The sequence below is a fragment of the Corvus hawaiiensis genome, chromosome 7 (genome assembly GCF_020740725.1).
Source record: "Corvus hawaiiensis isolate bCorHaw1 chromosome 7, bCorHaw1.pri.cur, whole genome shotgun sequence".
NCBI lineage: Eukaryota > Metazoa > Chordata > Aves > Passeriformes > Corvidae > Corvus > Corvus hawaiiensis.
In genome coordinates, this window is record NC_063219.1 from 2,579,951 (window position 1) to 2,596,998 (window position 17,048).

General features: G+C 44.7%; 1 protein-coding gene and 1 long non-coding RNA gene across 22 annotated transcripts in view; one reads left to right on the top strand and one right to left on the bottom strand.

The window, feature by feature from the left end:
• The window catches only part of LRRFIP1 (LRR binding FLII interacting protein 1), a 102,922-nt gene that overhangs the window by 61,583 nt on the left and 24,291 nt on the right, over nt 1–17,048 (top strand). For 7 of the 21 annotated variants that reach the window (XM_048308589.1, XM_048308580.1, XM_048308584.1 and 4 more), the window contains 6 exons: nt 274–321; nt 3,248–3,304; nt 6,111–6,191; nt 7,358–7,402; nt 8,317–8,382; nt 11,291–11,368. The exons of 2 other annotated variants lie outside the window; for them this stretch is intronic. In XM_048308589.1, coding sequence (XP_048164546.1) covers nt 274–321; nt 3,248–3,304; nt 6,111–6,191; nt 7,358–7,402; nt 8,317–8,382; nt 11,291–11,368 — 375 coding nt within the window. The remainder of the gene's footprint in view (nt 1–273; nt 322–3,247; nt 3,305–6,110; nt 6,192–7,357; nt 7,403–8,316; nt 8,383–11,290; nt 11,369–17,048) is intronic. 12 more of the 21 variants (XM_048308595.1, XM_048308596.1, XM_048308597.1 and 9 more) reach the window with 9 other exon arrangements.
• LOC125328263 lies at nt 924–6,770 on the bottom strand. Its single transcript, XR_007204631.1, has 3 exons — nt 6,448–6,770; nt 3,362–3,461; nt 924–1,977 (listed from the first exon to the last, which is right to left on the bottom strand). It is a non-coding gene; the product is annotated as an uncharacterized LOC125328263 (long non-coding RNA).

The following is a 17,048-nucleotide window of genomic DNA, read 5'->3' on the forward strand; positions in this document are numbered from 1 at the left end:
GGACAGCTGGTAGCTCTGCTAATTGACTGATCCCAGCGAGCGTGACTGACTGGAACCGCGGCTGCTAAATTTAACAGCGCTGTCATCATTTTAACAATATTCCCTAATAACTGGGCATTTGACTCTGAGCGTGGATTCGCTGCCGGGCGCTCACTGAGCCGTGCTGTGCAGAGCTGGGCTCGTGTTCCTGCATGGGGATGTGCATGCCTGGCTCTGGATGGGTGTGCACAGACTCATTGATCTTCTCACCCTGCATTCTTAATCCCACTGCAGGCTGGATTAGAGAGTGAGAGGACCAAAAAGAAGAACTACTCCAAAGCAGTATGTATTTTTATCTGTCTCAGAGAGGGTTTTGCCTACAAACCTGCTGTGGTAGGACAAGGAGTGTGTGCAAGTGTGAGAGCTGCCAGCCCAATGTCAAGGATACGCTGTAACTATCAGCACTCGCTAGAGAATAATGAGCATGAGTTCATCCCCAAAACGTGGAAGAATCCAAACTCTTACCTTAGTGTTGTACTTAAAGAGCGCGTGGAAAAACTCAAAACTTTACTGGAGCTACATGACTTGAGCTGTAACATGACACAGAAATAGGCAATATTGAGGAAATATCACAGAATCCCAAATGGTTTGGGTTGGAAGGGCCTTTAAAGCCCATCTTGTTCCACCCCCTGCCATAGGTGAATCTTATGGAGAGCTATTCCAGGGAGGCAAAGAGGATATGAGAGAGGGCAAAGTAGGAGTATTTCTGTGGAGGGAAGGCTCTGCATCACAGGTGGAGGCTGGGTTGGGGTTCTTTGGCACACTGGAAATGAGCAGAGGATTTTGCTGAGGGCTGGAAGTTGGATGTTGGATTGAGAAAGCCTGAAGGAGCAGCACGAGCCACAGCCTGAGGTAAAAAACATTACAAGGAGAAGTGGACACAATGGCAGTGAAATGGTTTTCTTTGTCAAAAGCAAGAAGAAAATACAGAGAGGAATAGGGTCACTGAAGGGACAAGAAGTAAAATGGAGTCATTTTAGCCTCTCTAGTATGCAGTTTTTTATTTGTTCCAGTTGTCATGAGGGGTAGGGTCAGATGCTTTGCATGTAAACGTAGCCTAGAACAAAGGTCAGCGAGGTCTGATAAAACTGACCCTGCTCTCCAAGAGCTGCCTGGAGCATTTGCCCTCAAAAATATGCACTGGAGAGGTTTCTGGAGAGGATGGGTCAGAGAGGCAGGGGAAATGGCCTCAGCTCTGGGGCTTCAGGCTGAAATCTGAAAGCCACAGGGCAAATGAGGCAGATTCCTGTAGAAGGGCCTGAACTGTGAAGTGATGACCAGTTAACCTGGGCTCCTAGAAAGTTCATCATGCCAATTCAACTGGAGTTCCAAGCAGGGTGATTATTTCAGGGCATAAAGGATGTTACTGTAAGTTGACTGTAGGGCCCTTGGCGTGTCTGTGCGTGACATCAAGTGAAACCTTGGGCCAGATCTCATTCTTGGAAAAGGAATGTACAGTTGGAAAAGAACTTTGTTAGAAAACGAGACAGCTGGGAAGGATCCATTCCCATCTAAGACAGCATCATCTGGGTTTTTTAAGCAGGGAAAAGCAGTTCCCCAGGAGTCTGTGTTGCCTGGCTGTCTAAGTGCAGGGAGTGAAGGCAGTTTCATGCAAGGTTAGACTGAAAATACTGATGATAAACAGGAGACAACTTGTCAAAACGGAATAACAGTAAAAACAAATGAGGAATACCACATCTGGGAAAAATGAAGGTACTATTACAAAGTAATAGGATGGTTCAGATAGTGATCTGAGGTTACATTTAGTCAATATTACACAGCTGAAAACGGCAGACAATTCCTCAGTGTAGCAATAAAAGGGGTGGTGGAGGTAATTGGTCTGCACAGGGTGCTGAGGCTGAGCTGCAGCGTTGCCCTCAGCTGCTGGAGATCCATTTTAACCATTCTTCAGGGGAGTGTTCGAGAAATTCAAGGAGCCTGGAAAAAAAAAAACCTGGTGAAAACTGGGAAGAAGCCAAGCTGTGTGAGAAGGCTACAGCAGTATTTGAAATCAGTTCTTGAAAGAAAAGAAACTTGGATGTTTGCCTTCTGTTTGGGGTGATAATACTGCATTTCAATAGAGAATCTAAGCTTTTCCCAGAAGTAGCTTTCCCAGCTTGGCTCTGAACTGACTTCTAAGTTAATTTAATTTTTTCATGGAAGCTGCTGTATAGTAGATGATAAATATTTCTCTTGGAAATTGATTCAGATTGGTTCTAGTGGATTTTCATTTCGGGGACGCATTAAAACATGGACTTCAAAACTTAATTTGAATAGAAATTCTAATTAAATTTTCACTAAACCCCGCCCCAAATACACAGAGTGCTTCCTTGTTTTCAGTGTTAAACCAGGGCTCGTTGTGAGGTGATACCAGAACAGTGAATTGCTGGGGAAACCTGAGCTTTTAATGCTATCGATTGAGGTGACTTTTGGGTCTGTCCTCTTTTCTTCACCACCACTTTCCCAGACTAAGGACTGAGTCACTGTGATTGTTTTGTTTTATTCCCAGCACTGCTGCCATAGGGATTTGAAGCACCTCACCCTGTTTATGGAACAGTCCTTCTGGGCCTGTTTGTTTTTCCTCCTTTGAGGGAAAACATCTTCCAGACACCAGGGAGGACATCTGAGCCCTCCCAAATCTCTTACTAGCCCTCAGACTGCTGCAGAATCCTGACGTATGGCAGATGGCCACTGTCTGGGTTTAATTTTGATGCTCAAAATCAAAAAGAAGAGAATTTATACAGCACTGCATGTTTACTAAGCTGGATTTCTCAAATAGAATTAGTTCTTCTACTACAATTTGCTGCTTTTTAGTTGCTTAGCTGCCCGAGGTATAAATAGGTATGGTGATACAAGTCTCTAATCTCCTTTTTGTCCCCTTTTTGTCCCCTATTCCCTTCACAGAGTGTTTGAATATAGACCAGTAATAATAGGGGAGGCAAAAAAGGGATCAAAAAGGGCAAGCAGGAGTATCCTTGACATTTTTGGCTGTTACAGAGGTATTGACACAAATGTTCGTGTCCTCGTGTTTGAAATCATGACCTAATCCCGCACTGCTCCTGTTCCTGGTGTATCTTTGAAAAGTTCTCTCTCTGCCTTTGCTTTTCATAAGTGATGACATTTGCTTAAAAACTCCCTTTGGGGTCTACGTCAATTTTTTTTCTCTCCTTTTTTGTCTTTCCTTTTTTTTCCTTTCCTTCCATAACAGACCAATGGTTATGAGGAAGACGTGTATGGATCATCCCAGAGTAGAAAATCTAGCAGGGTTAGTAGATGATTTCTGCTGCTATAAAATTCTATTACTCTATTTAATGGGATTTACCTAATTAGCAAATTCTTTTCGGCAGTGAAGCAGGTTTTTCCTGTCTTGCATGTTGTGGGTTTGAAGTTTGTCAGACACTGGAGGTGCAGCAAAAAGCTGTCTGGGAGAAATAAAAAAATCAAAAATCAGGCCATGAGTGGGAAGGGGAGTCTCTGAAATTGGTACAGAAAGAACTTGAAAGCCAGAACTGCTTTAACTTGTAAAACAAAATTGGGTAAAAATTACATTGTACAGCACTGGCAGGGAAGATTTCCACGTGCTGGAAACAGAATGAGTGCTTTTCAACCTCTGCAAGGTGTTCACGCCGTGCTCTAGCACTGACTCTCCTAATTTAGTCCATGCCTTGAGATTTGCATAGTTAAAATGGACTTTGGATTTTGAATTTTCCCCAAATGCGCGTTGTTTATTTGAAGTTTGCTTAACTAAATGCCTTTGGTTTGGTTTTTTTCCTCTATAAACCATATCCTAGGGTTTCTGGAAACGCCTACAGAGGTGAAGAGCCCAGTGCAAGTGCTCCCACTTAGCTACTTAACATTGATGAACTTTTATTTCTAGTCCAAAAAAGCTTAATTATTAACTGCATTGTGAGGATGTAGGTCACAATGTTCCCTCCTGTTCCAGCTCAACAAGTGTTGTGTGTCACTTACAGCAGCTCCTGGCTTTGTTAAATATTGGGGTTTGTGCAAATGATTTAAAGGGGCTGTCCAAGCACAGCCTGGGGTCAGAGGGGGAACTGTTCGGGTTTGGTTTTTTTTTCCTCTTTATTTTAACAAAGCCAGACAAAAGCTCAGAGCCTGTTGATCTTTGTGCTATCAAGGCTTCTAAAGAAACTTAGTGGTATGAAGCCTAAAGCTCAGTGTTTAGGCGAAAAATAAACTCCTTTTAAGCCTCCATTTAGCCAAGTGTTTAAGCAATACACGCTGAACATGAGAGAGAGTTCAGGGGGTTACTTTGTAGGCACGGAGTTAAGCAGGCGCCTGGATAAACAGTGAAACAGGACCTGCTATTTCACGTCCATTTTAAATTGTCGCTGCCAGATAATTTAGCTGGCATTATGTGGATAAAAGACAATGAAATACTGTTGCTTGAACTGCTAAGAAAACAGCCTGTCCTGTTGCTGGCACTCTTGCTGGCCCATCTGACGAGTTCAAGGAACTTTATTCTGTAGCACTGGTGACAAATGATGTTCTTACTCTTTGCTGACATACTCCAGTGCTCCAAGGACCGCAGGGAGAGCAAAACATCTGCAAGAAAGTCATCCAGGGAGAAGAAGTTGTTTGGTTTCCATTTAAATAATTTAAAATCATCCTGGAATTAGGGTTTTCAGCGTGAGGGTTTAGTCTGAGGAGAGCTTAATTACAGCAACATCGTTAGTTCCTTGTAGTTCCATTGCTGTTTGGAGTAATCATTAATTAGGAGGGGGAGGAAAGTTTGGGGGTAACTCAGAAGAGCTGAAACTTCAAACCAAATTGATGCCAGCCTGGCTGGCATTCACTTTTTAGGAATATTCTCTCCAAAAAGGCCAAGCTGAATCATAAAGGAGAAGGAAAAATGAAAAAGAGGAAAATTCTTCAGGCCAGCAGGGAAGCGATGGACCTGCTGGCAATGGCTGTTTCCAAAGTACGTGTCCAGCTTTAAGTCACAGCATGGACTGATCTCCATGTGGACACTGCACTTGCAGTGTCACGGCTTGATCCCTTAGATGTGATTAATGCCATGTGCTCAGATAGTCCATGTGCAGATTGCAAACTCCCTAAGTAGGAATGAAAATAATTTCTTAAAGTTCAGTTCAGGCTTCCTTTCAGTAAAAGTCTTATTTTACAGGCATTGTTTGGGGGGGTTTTAGTTTGTTGGGTTGGTTGTTTCTTGGGTTAGGGTTTTTTTTTTGAGGTCAGACAATGATTTACCCTCAGCCTGTACCTGTGGGTATTGTATCATATCCAAACATCTGTTTGCTTGCTGTGAGAGAGGAAAGCAAACAAGTTTCTTTGATTTGCCACAGGTCTCCCTCCTTTGTGAAGAAATTAACACCTCCATGGACCACAGTGGTGAAGCAAGGATGAGTCAGGGCTAGTAAGGAGCTGACTGCTGAAAGCAGAGAGAACCTTGGCTGTCTAGACCCCCATGAGAAATGTCTAGAGAGGAAAGGTGTCAGGGTATAGCTGTAAATGCAGAGCTCTGGAGAGTAGCTAAGGAGGTGAAGGTGTGAGATCTTTCACAGCAACCATTCCTCATTAAGATCCCCTAAGTGGACCAAAAGTGCAAGGATGACTGGATGCAAGGTAGAAAGCAGGGAAAGAAGGTGTTTAATTTAAAGAAGGTGTTTAATGTGCACAGTCTCGCTTCTCAACGAGGAGTTATCTCCCCACTCAGCCTTGCCATATCTGACAGTGGCTTGCTCGCATTTCCTGCTGGGCACAGCCAGCAGTTTTGGTCCCTGGCTTTGCTCTCTATCTCCCAGGGTCTCATCTTCTCCTGGGGGTGTAGCTAACAGGGCATAAACTCCTCAGGATCTCAGGAGGAAGCTGACCAGCTCTCTGGCCAGTGCATTTTTCCAGTGCCTGAAAGGTCCCACAATTTTCACACATCCTCACAGCTTTAATGCAGTCCTCTCTTCCTTTTGCATCTGTGACCACTTAGACTGCTTGCCGTTTGTAATCACCTAATTTACATTTGCTTCCCATTTAAAGGAATAAAGAATGAAGCTGAGTTCTCCAGGAGTTATTTTTTGTTTTGTTTGTTGATGCAGGCTTCGTACTACTCTGACCTGGGTCTCCCCAGCAGCAGCTATGCTTCCACATCTCAACTTCCTTCCCAAAATGGAAATTGGGTCTGTTGCCCTCTGGCTTCACCTGGCCTGGACTTTGTTTGGATAATACAACCTCCTGTACTTAGGAATCAATTTGGTCTCTGTAGCTCTTTTTAGTGAAACTTAAACCCCAAACAAATCAGACCTTTTAAGATTGGAATGAGTAATGGAAAACTGTTTTCAAATGAGCACAATCAGTTTTCCTTTGCTGCTCCTCCCTTTCCTTGTCTGCCATTGGCCTCAATAGGTCTGGAAAAAGAAGGGAAATCTTAATTACCTGAAATTCTCTATTTGAGGCAGCTCCTCTGCGTAGCATGTCAATCTGGTGAGCTTGAGACAATGCGGTCTGTACAACATGAAATTACAGGGAAGCCATTCCCAGAGTGCCAGAAGAACATCAGTGAAGCTGTAAAATCCCCGGGAGGTTGGATTATCCCCTGTGTGTGGCAAAGCTCGGCCAGCCCAGTGCCAGCAGAGCTCCAGCAGTGCTCCAGGTCCTTCCTGCCTGGGGACACGGCACAGGGGTGTGAGTGGGGCACTGGCAGTGGGACCTGGCTGCAAGCCCTGGGCTGGGGATCACTGCTGGAGTCTCTCTTGCACCAGCTCTGCCAGACACGGCGAGTGCTCTGAGTTTGTTTAACTGCTGCATCTCGGGGGAGGATGGTTACTAACACTTGTTTCAAGCTGCTCTGAGTGAAGCACTTGTGATTTTTTCCTGAATTATTTGGATTTTCTCTGCGTTTGTGAATAATAAAATACACAGGAGATGATCTTACAGCTGTGTGAAACACTTAGAGTGTGTATCTTGAAGCACTTCTCTGTAGCTCTTTTTCTGGCTTTAGTTGGAGTGAGGAGAAACCCCCTTTCTCGCTCCTGTACACAAACATGTGGGAGACAGTAACAGCTTAACAACCTAAAATTAAATTATGCTGGTTTTCTTTTGCACACTGTCGTGTCCTCCCTTCCTGTAGGAAATGCACGTGTCTGCTTGGTATTCTTATTCTTTGGGAGCTGAGATCTAATGCTTTTATAGTGCAGATGACTAATATTCTCTGTACGGAGTTTCCTTCTGTTGTAGTGTAGTGATCCTAATCTCTCACCAAGAGGCTTAATTCTGCTGTAGGTGCCTTTTTTTTGTTTCATTTTCTCTGCCAAGAAAAAAAAAGTGTTGTGCTTGTCTCCCTCAGCCCTCCCTGCTGTACAGCGATGCCCTGCCAGCCAGGAGTTACAGGGTTTGTTGTGCTGATGCTCCGAACACCAACACCAGAGCCACTCCCCCCCAGCCATGCACATGTTGTCCCCTGCCTCTGTCTGCAATTCCTGTCGGGTGCATTTGTCTCACACCCTGGTGTCCCATCCATCTGAATGCCACGTGTGTGATGCTGTTTGTGCAGACCTGGATTTGCTGATCCTTCCTTCGATTCCTGTTGGGACTGTGCTTGTGGGGTTGCGATGCTGCCACGGGTGTTGTGTCCGTGTGGAGAGAGGTGTCTTCCTTGGTGTATTAGCAGGAGCAGGACAGAGAGGCAACATCAATTCTTTCTGATTGCTTAACAACTAACAAAAATCTGTTCACAAATTTTTTTAGACAAATTCCTGCCTTCTTGTTTAAAATGAACTTCTCAGAATTTTTTCTCAAAGCTTAAAGGTAGAATTTCCTACTCCCCTTGTGTTTCCTGAATCATAGATCTCTGTGCTAGACTGGAGTCAGTCTTAAAATACACATTTTCCTCCTCTTTTATTAATTTACCAAACTCTGACTGGTAAGCGAAGCTCATCAGGTGGGAGCTTTTCCTCTCACTGCCAGCACCAGCAATGAAGGTGAAACAGATGGGAACAGTTTAAGAATTGATGTAGCCATTGTGTGGATAGGCAGTGGAAGTGTTAAGGTGACTGTTGAGTTGAAACCCTGGGAGAAGGGTTAGGAACGCATGGGGTGCGATGGCCTGCGGGGTGTGTCGGACCTTGAACGTGTCCCGTGGCGTTCCCCAGGTCGCCTTGGATCTTCCCTCGCATGCTGCTTGTGGTTGCACACCGGAGATGTCCCAGTCCTGCCCGTCCTGCTCACGGCCACGTGTCCTTGGTGAATGTGTGACTCTGCAGCCTGAGCTGCCACTCCTGTGCTGACTCTGTGTTTTAATTGTAGGCGTCTGTGTACGAGGAGAGCGTTTACAGCGGGAGCCGGCGCTATAGTGCCCCCAGTTCCCGCGCTGTAAGAGGTTTTCTGCATTTCCCTGCTCTGTGTCTGTCCTTTGCTGGGCTGAGGAACGTTTTACACGGGCTGTGTGACATCCAGGGCCTGCTGCTGTAGGCAGCAGAAGTGGGAGCACCATTCCCGTGGGTTTCCATGAAATAATGAGTGGTGATCAATGGGAACTCACCCCTCTGTGGGACAGGGAATCCAGTTCTGCCTCGCGCTTGGTTTGCAGATAAAACACCTTGGAAAGGCCATACATGAAGTCCTTTCCCTCCCTGAGACTTTATTCTTCTTTTCAAAACTGAGAAAAATACAAGTTTAAAAAATAATCAGCCAAAAATTTAAAAATCAATTCCACATAAGCATTGTGAATTAAATGATTTGTGTGAAGATATGGCTTGCTTGGTTTTGTTTCTTGGATTTACATTCATATATGTGACAGTGCCTCCAAAATACGTGTTCCTGAGAGTGGAGGGCTCTGTCATGGATGGGGAGCAATAGTATGAGGAATGACCATATAAATTATTTCCTTTCAAAAAAGAGAAACTCCAGAAGTCTATTTACAGATTAAAAGGCAGAAAATGCCTTCACCTCTTCTCCTCTGTTAGTGCTTGGGCCAGGTAGTCCATCTGCTGCTGTTGTGTCCACCTGGAAAAAAAAAAAAAAGCCAATCTCTTTTGATTTTTAAGTCCTCCTCTGTGGGCCTGCTGCTTTTTCTGCCTGTCATCCCCTTCACTGATGATAGCAAAACCCACCCACCCAAAAAAACCCAGCGAACAAATAAACACCATCTCAGGCCGTAAGAGTGAAAAGCCTCAAGGCAGAGCATTGATGTTACTTTAAACATTACATTTTTATTAGCTTGGAGGAGGAAACACTTTCAAGAATGCTTACTAAGCCCTTGTTGGTCCTTCAAGGGCTGTGCCATCCTCTTGCCATCCCACTGATTCACAGCTGTGAGAAATCATTTACAGCCCAAAAACCTGTTTGCAGGTTTTTCACGGGCTGTCAGTGCTTGAGCAGGGAACACTGACTAAAACACTGGGGCTCCTTCCCCTCCCTCCATCCCCATCTCAGCCTGTGCCACAGGTATTTGGAGGCCTGTGTGTAACCCAGCCCTTCCAGTTCCTGCTGCCTGTAGTAATGAGAGAGTTGAAACAGGAGGGCTTTGCCTCAGAGGGAGCGGCCTCATCTCAACAACTGTGGTTATTTTAATGCCTCTGCACCTTATTAACGTGGAGAGGGAGTGTCACTTGGCTGGCTGTTCCCAAAACGTGGTTTTGGATGAGCAGGTGAATGCAGGGGGTGAGGCTGAAAGTGGCCTTGCTTGGTCACAGCTACTTACTTCCATAGTCAGCCCTGCAATGCACAGGGAGCAGCTGTGGAATAAATAGGGCCTGGAAACATTAATAGGGGACTTATCAGTGTTAAAAATGTATTCTAAACCCTTCTTTTGTTAAACAAAAAACAGTGTGGTGACCAAACAAACCCTGTATTTTTACTTCAGTCTTTTTTGTCTTTAGGAGTTACTGTGTGATTGGCAATAGCTGTGAACAATGTGCAGCAGAGTTTTACATTGTGCATATTCCCACCTCTGAAATGAAGATCAGGTGCACAAAGCCAGTGTTAAGACATAAAATCCTAGAACGGTTTGGGCTGGAAGGAACATTAAAGGCCACCTTGTTCCAACCGCCTGCCCTGGGCAGGGACACCTTCCACTATCCCAGCTCGGTCCAAGCCCCATCCAACATTGAACATTCCAGGGATGGGGCAGCCACAGTTCCTCTGGAGATGCCAGGGCCCCTCTCTGGGTGCATCCAAGGACACTGCCCTGCCCGAGGGCTCGCTGAGGGCTGTGCACCTTGCACGGAATGTTTTGTGGTCAGTGGCTGACCTTGTGCTTCTGCTCTAGCTGGGGTTATTTCCAGCTTACCCTCTCACCATTTATTAGTGCTGGAAGCTTAATTTTCAGTTGATGCTGTGCTGCTTTGTTACTGTGACTAAAGATGATGGAGCAGCCCTGCAGTGGCCTGGTAAATGCCTGGCTGTTTCTGTAAAGCTGAAGAGTCCAGGGATTCCTGTAGTGGCCAGCTGACTTAATAAAAAAGCCTTAAAAAGCCCCACAGCATCTCCAAAGTATGATAATTCTTCAGATTTCTGTGTTTGTATCTGAGAAGCAGTCCTAATCACCTCTAAAATAAACTCTTTATTTCCAAAGTGAGTTCTAGTTCTGTTTCCCTGACACTTTAAACTTTCACTTCCCTGCTCCACTTTCACTGCATTAAAACCTCTGGAAATAAAACAGTGTAGACACGTTCTTTGTCCTTGTCAGCAACCAGCCAGCCCTGTCCTGCATCTCTGCTTAGATGTTTCCTTTTAAAAAAAAGCTAAAAGACTTTCTTTGGCAGGAGATGAGGACTGCAGGTGCTGGAAAACCAGGAGAGATACTTAGTCTCTGAGCTGGTCTCAGTTTTTACTTTAATCCCCACATAGATGGATGTTTCTTCCTTTGGCCTGTGGAGCATGAATTAATTTTATATGTGCGCAACGTTGGGGAGCATGGGGAAGGGATTCACCACAGAGCCTCAGAGCTCTTGCAAAGTAGTAGGATTAAGCCTTTTGTAGAGAAACTGAATTGTTTACTTGTGACTGGTACCTGAAGAGATTAAAATATATCATTAGTATTCTAAGAATTGAATCAAAACTGTACTTGAACTGCCAATGGAATTACTGCTTGCCTTAATTTTCACATTAACAGTCTGTTCTCTGACTTTCACTGCTGTCCCTTTGTCCAGCTGCATGTAACCATCTCCTTAACGAATTTCAGATGTGATGCTCTACATCCTCTCCTGCTTCCCTTCCCACTTCTGATGCCTTTCTCTTCTCTTCTCTCTGCCTGCTGCTCCCGGTTTTCCTGCGGCAGCCTTCCGAGTACAGCTGCTACCTTGGTTCGGGATCTCGGGCATCCTCCAGAGCCAGCTCTGCTCGGGCCAGTCCAGTGGTGAGCTCCTCTATTTCTCTTTGTCCCTCAGCTGTTTCATTCCTCTCTTCTTCGAGGTCTTTTGTGTACAGAGAGGTCACTATCCCTCATGAGGCAGTTCCTTAGGGCGTTAGTTGGACCTCCTGGGCAGTGCTTAAGACAGAGAAGCCAGAGGAGAAATTGCAAAACTGAAGTGATTTCTGTGCAGATGCACATGTTTTTACAATAAAAAGTATGCTTTGGACTCTCATGACAATGCCATATTTGCTTCAAATTGAGAATAAAGCACAGCAAGGTTATTGTGGAAAAGACTGGGTTGTTGATGGAAGTGCTGTGTCTCCTTTGGGGGAGCAGGAAACCCAAACTCTTAGTTGCAGCATTCAAGCAGTTCTGTTTCTCTCCAGTGAGCAGTATTTTGGTGCAAAGCTGCAGGGCTCTCGAAAGGCTGGATTGGAACATCTTTGTGGGACTGTGGAGTGCCAGACACTGCAGTCTTTAGCATGGTGAAGTGCTGGAAGGGTAAGAAGTACCCAGCAGAAGTTGTGGCTGAACAAGGCTCAGGTGCTAAAGGCTTGTCCATCCCTTGCTTTTAGGGCATTTCTGTCTTTAATTTTTTTAATGGCACGTTATGCTTTCTCTCTGTGGCTCTTCCTCTCTGTAGCTGTTTACAGCTCTGAGTATCTTCCCTGATTTTTTTCCAAGCCTGGGGACAGCTGCTGAGTGCAGTAGGATGTCTCGTACAGGAAACATGCAGCTTACAGTAAACTAAACTATAATAACATTAATTTGCCACAGAGAGTGAGTTTTGTAGGCTGCCATTTGAAAACTGACAGAACAGAGCTGTGTGCTCTGAAGTTTTGGTGTTCCAAGAGTACATTCATAATAGAGGGATTTTCATCAGATAATGTATGGCAGCTGGTGAGCTAAAAATAAATCAGTATTTTAATTAGCCCCTGAACCTGAGTCCCTGAGCTATGAGTTCTTGCAGAATATATTAGTAATACTTCTAAAATGGCTTTGCAAACTGAATTTCAATTACCCCCAAAGCAAAAATTAATCAGAATAAACAGGGATTCCATTAAAATTCTGGAAAGGTAATAAGAACTGGGTACCCACACACTGCAGTTGGTTTCTATTAGGTGTTTTCTGTATTCCAACTGAGTCATTGCTGCAAGTTGCTTACAGGAGTCACGGATGCTGAGAGGTGCAAGGGAGGTTTTTTAATTTTAAATTCTCTGCTTGCACTTTGGCCTCTTGGTATGCAAGTGGCTGGAGATGGTTTGATGTGTCAGCACCACGCTGAATCTGCTCTGCAGGGAGACAACAGGCACTCCTTAAATTACCTTTTTTTGTTTCAATTAGTGGTTTATTGCCCGGTGTGAAGAGCTTCCCTTATCTCTGTCACCTTGAAGAAGAGCAGAGAGTTAATGTCACAGTGAGTCTAGCTGATCCTAAAAGTTCTTAACGCTACACGGGGTCAATCCAGCAGCACCTTGTGATTATAATATTTTTTTCCTGTATTAAACAGATATTGCTTTTCCTGTAGCTCAGAGTGAGGGGTCACTTTTACTGACAGGCTTCAAAGTGCTCGGGTAGCATTTTCAGTCAGGTGCTTGAGAGTGGAGAATGATTCCATGGAACTTTCTAAATGAAAGCATACAACAGCTTGTCACCGCAGCTCTGAAATTTTTTTCTCAGCATGTTGTTTCCCCCTTCTATCACTGTTCACTGAACAGTGAGCAAAAAGCAGCAGCAGTTTTCCTGCAGTAGTTTTCCTGCTGTGCACAGCTTTGCCAGCCCGTGTTCTCATTTGTTACCATGTTGGTGATACAGTCACAGGCAGGGAAATACTTAAACACAATGTGTGACTATTTGTCTCTGTAGTTATTTTAAGATTTTACTGTATCTGAATGAAGTTTGCTGTTTGTTTATTTGTCTTTAACATTTTTCATGTTATCCCCACTGGTAATTATCTGCTGTCCTTGCAGTTACTACAGATATGCAAATACGTTGTTTAATATTAAACCATCCTCACATAAAGTACAGATCTTAAGACTACTGAGAGCAAACATCAGATATTTCTGTACAGATGGGGGTAAGTCTTGTGCCTGAGTTCTCGCGTGTTTTGGCAGAGCTGGGCCAATTTAATATGAATTGCAGGAGTTTTGTTATTTTTCTTTTTTAAATTAAGAAGCTACGAGTGAAAAGCAATTATTTCTAAATCTGGAACAGACTCAGAATGCAGTAGTATTTATCTGAAGGCTTTCTAAGGCAAGGCAGGCAAAACAAGAGGAGAGGGCACACTTTGCTATGGTGAGAAGATGATGGCTCATCCTGGGTCTCTCCCTTATTTTGGAGGCTCAGGCAGCAACACAAGCAGTTGGAGTTCAGCCCGAGCACATAGAGTTGTGAAATATCCTGAGCTGGAAGGGACCCACAGGGATCATCCAGTCCAGCTCCCGGCCCTGCACAGACACCCCAACAATCCCACCCTGTGCATCCCTGGGAGCAGTGTCCAAACACTCCTGGGGCTCTGGCAGCCTTGGGGTCATGCCCATTCCCTGGGGAGTCTGGTCAGTTCCCCAGCACCCGCTGGGGGAAGAACCTTTCTCTGATATCCAGCCTGATCCTCCCCTGGGACAGCTCCAGCCGTTCCCTGGGTCCTGTCTGTGGCCACAAAGAGCAGAGGTGGGAGCTGCCCCAGGGGAGGAAGATGCAGGCCATGATGAGCTCTCCCCTCAGTCTCCTGAGCTCCCCCCTCTTCATTTGGACAATCTCTAACAGCTTAATATTGTTCTTATATTGTGGCACCCAAAAGTGCCCCAGCACTCGAGGCGAGGCTGCCCCAGCCCAGAGCAGAGTGGGACAATGCCCTCCCGGGCCTGGCTGGCCATGCTGGGCCTGATCCCCTGGGACAGGGATGTCCCTCCTGGCTCCAGGGCACTGCTGACTCGGATCCAACTGGCCACTGACCAGGATCCCCATGTCCCTGCTGCTCTCCAGCCTCTCATTCCCCACTGTGTCCATACATCCAGGTCATACATGCAGTGCTCAGGTCATACATCAATGCCCAGTTGTGAACACCTTTGACCATTGACAGAAGCTCATCATGTTCTCACCAGAAATGAAATGAAGATATTGACAGACCTAACTTTGATGGAGGCACTTGTGAAGCTTTGCCTTCTCTGTATCTGAAGGTTTAGGGTAGGTTGTATCCTAGCCCTGCCTCTGACAGTCTGGATGTGCTTTGGGCCCCTCTGGAGTGAGGATTTGCTGCAGTGCTAACTTGCATTTCTGGGACTGATAAGTTTGTTTAGGCAGTGACGTTTGGCATAGCACTCATTCCTGAGAGAAGATTCTTCTCACAAACCCTCTTCAGACCTGACAAATTTCAGCAGTGGTTTTCCCCTGCTGACTGTGAAAGGCTTGTTGCTAATTGCTAGAGTTAAGGTGGCTCTCGTTGGAGAAACAGCAGGAGCTCTGTTACTGCCTGCCCCAGCCCAGCTGATCAGACTGGTAAGATGGGGGTTGTAGGAGGGGTTGTACTGACTGCAGTACCTCTTTTCTGCTTTTTAATTCCAGATTTTGTAGATACCATCCCGTGTTCAGCTCTAGCCTAACAACTTTCCTCTGCTGTGGGCCATATTTCTATTTCAAGCTGCGCTGTGCTGCTTTAAGGGCAGGAAATGATCTTAATTTGATTTGTCACCAAAAAACCCCCTTGCTTTCGTGAGGAAGTTGAGCTAAGTGCAAGATCTGAGCTGGACCTGGGCAGTGACAGCCACGTGCTGAACACTGAAGTTGTTCTGATACCTGAGCTTGGGACAGACAGAAGAGTTCCAGGCTTGTTCAGGAGCCTGGAAGCTGGAAACTGTGCCTCAGTCCTGGTCTTTGTTGATTATAAGAGCCCTTTACTTGCAGTAGGTGTGTGTTCGGTGAGATGCTCTGTGGTAGTGCTGCAGAGATTCATCTTGGCCTGGACACTCCACTGGTGGCAAAGAGCTTCAAGGGTTAACCCTTTTAATCTATGGAAAACAGGCACTTTATCCATATAAAGGCTTGTGGGGTGGCTTTGCTCATGTTATGTTTCCAGCTGTGGTGAGCTCTGATACTGCTGACATTTTTGTAATGTGCCTCTGGATTTATTCCGAAATCACTGTCAGAAGAGGCTGAACTCTGGTCCCACTGCACTTATTTTGCAGAGACCAGCCAAAACAAAGATGTGCGTGCTGGAGTTCCTCGGAAAATTACTTCCTTTTCCTGCTTTTTTACGCACTAAAGTACAAATTGCCCCAGTTGTTGGTGAAGAGGAAGATAATCTGTGATTAGAGACAGACCCATACCCTTGTGCAAATGAAAAGTAGTAGTATTGTGTAAATTAAAGGTACCATTAGGTGAATCCCTTTTTAAATCTCCTTTACCGACAAGTATTCTGTCAGTCCTTTATATTTGTGTGTGGAAAAGTCCCAAAGCCAGGATATTTTTATGAAGGGCTGTGCTGAGTACTGTGAAGGTGGAGAAGTTCTTTTCAGCCTATTTAATAATAGCAGTATTCTTGATTGAATGCTAATACAGAAGGTAAGTGTTTTGGGCAAGAATTCTGTACAACATCAAATAAAAATAAACATTTCTCTCCTGACCTTTCAGTGTTTCATTTATTGCTGAATCAACTGCCAGAGGGGGACTGGCAGAAGGCTGGAAACCTGGAGTTCCCTCTAGTGGCTGATTCCTTTAGGAAAAGTTTATATTTTTAAAGGAGTGATACTGTGAATACATTTATCCAAACACGAGCAGGATGAAAGCTGAATAAAATATTAACCTAAGATTAGGCTTCTCTCTTTCTACAAGACAGATTTTGGCTTATCACTGCCATACAACCATAAAATTAAATGCTGCTGGTTTCCGACTGGCTTTTTGCTGAGAAAAGTGTCGTGTAGCAGGAGGCATCTAGGTAATGTGGGGGTGTTATTTTGGTGTGAGGAACTGGCTTTTCTCAAAATTGTTTGAGTTTTTAAGTGTTAATATTTAAATAAATTGGTAGGGATAGTTACTGGTTTTGAGGAGAAACTGCTCTGAGTATGGCATTCATGGCACCGGATGCATGTGTGCAAGGGCATCACTAGGGAAAATGAAATCTAGTTGGTTTTCTTAACCATCTCAATTTTAGATGTTACTCAATAGCTTTCATTATTAAAGATTATGCCCCATTAGAGTTATTACTTAAGATAGTTTTGCAATAAAGGTGTAGCAGGCTTCATAGGTGTGGTTATGGGTGCTCTGAGTAGAAATACTCACTGTAGTCGTATCTCTCACCACCTTGTCTTCAGCATTCCCCTTTGTAAATGGAAGCTTTTATTTGACTCATGTGATGCATCATTAAAACAATATCAATATTTGCTCCCTTCTTTATTTTGCTAAAAACTGAGGTTGCACTTGGTTTCACAAAATAGAGGCCATTGTGCAAATGGCTGAAGGAAAAGAAATATTTTTAGTTGTGCCCTGGAAGACAGATTTTGCAAAGGCTGTACACAGATTTCCAGAGGTAGATGTGTGTGTACACACTAATCTTTTATCACATGCCACTACTGACACTGCCACAGCTGTCTTGATAAACAACAACACAGTGTTTGGCCGGGCTAGAAGGCTGCCAAACCCAGCACTTGGAGCTGTCTGGCATGAAAATAAAAAGCTCTTTGCACAA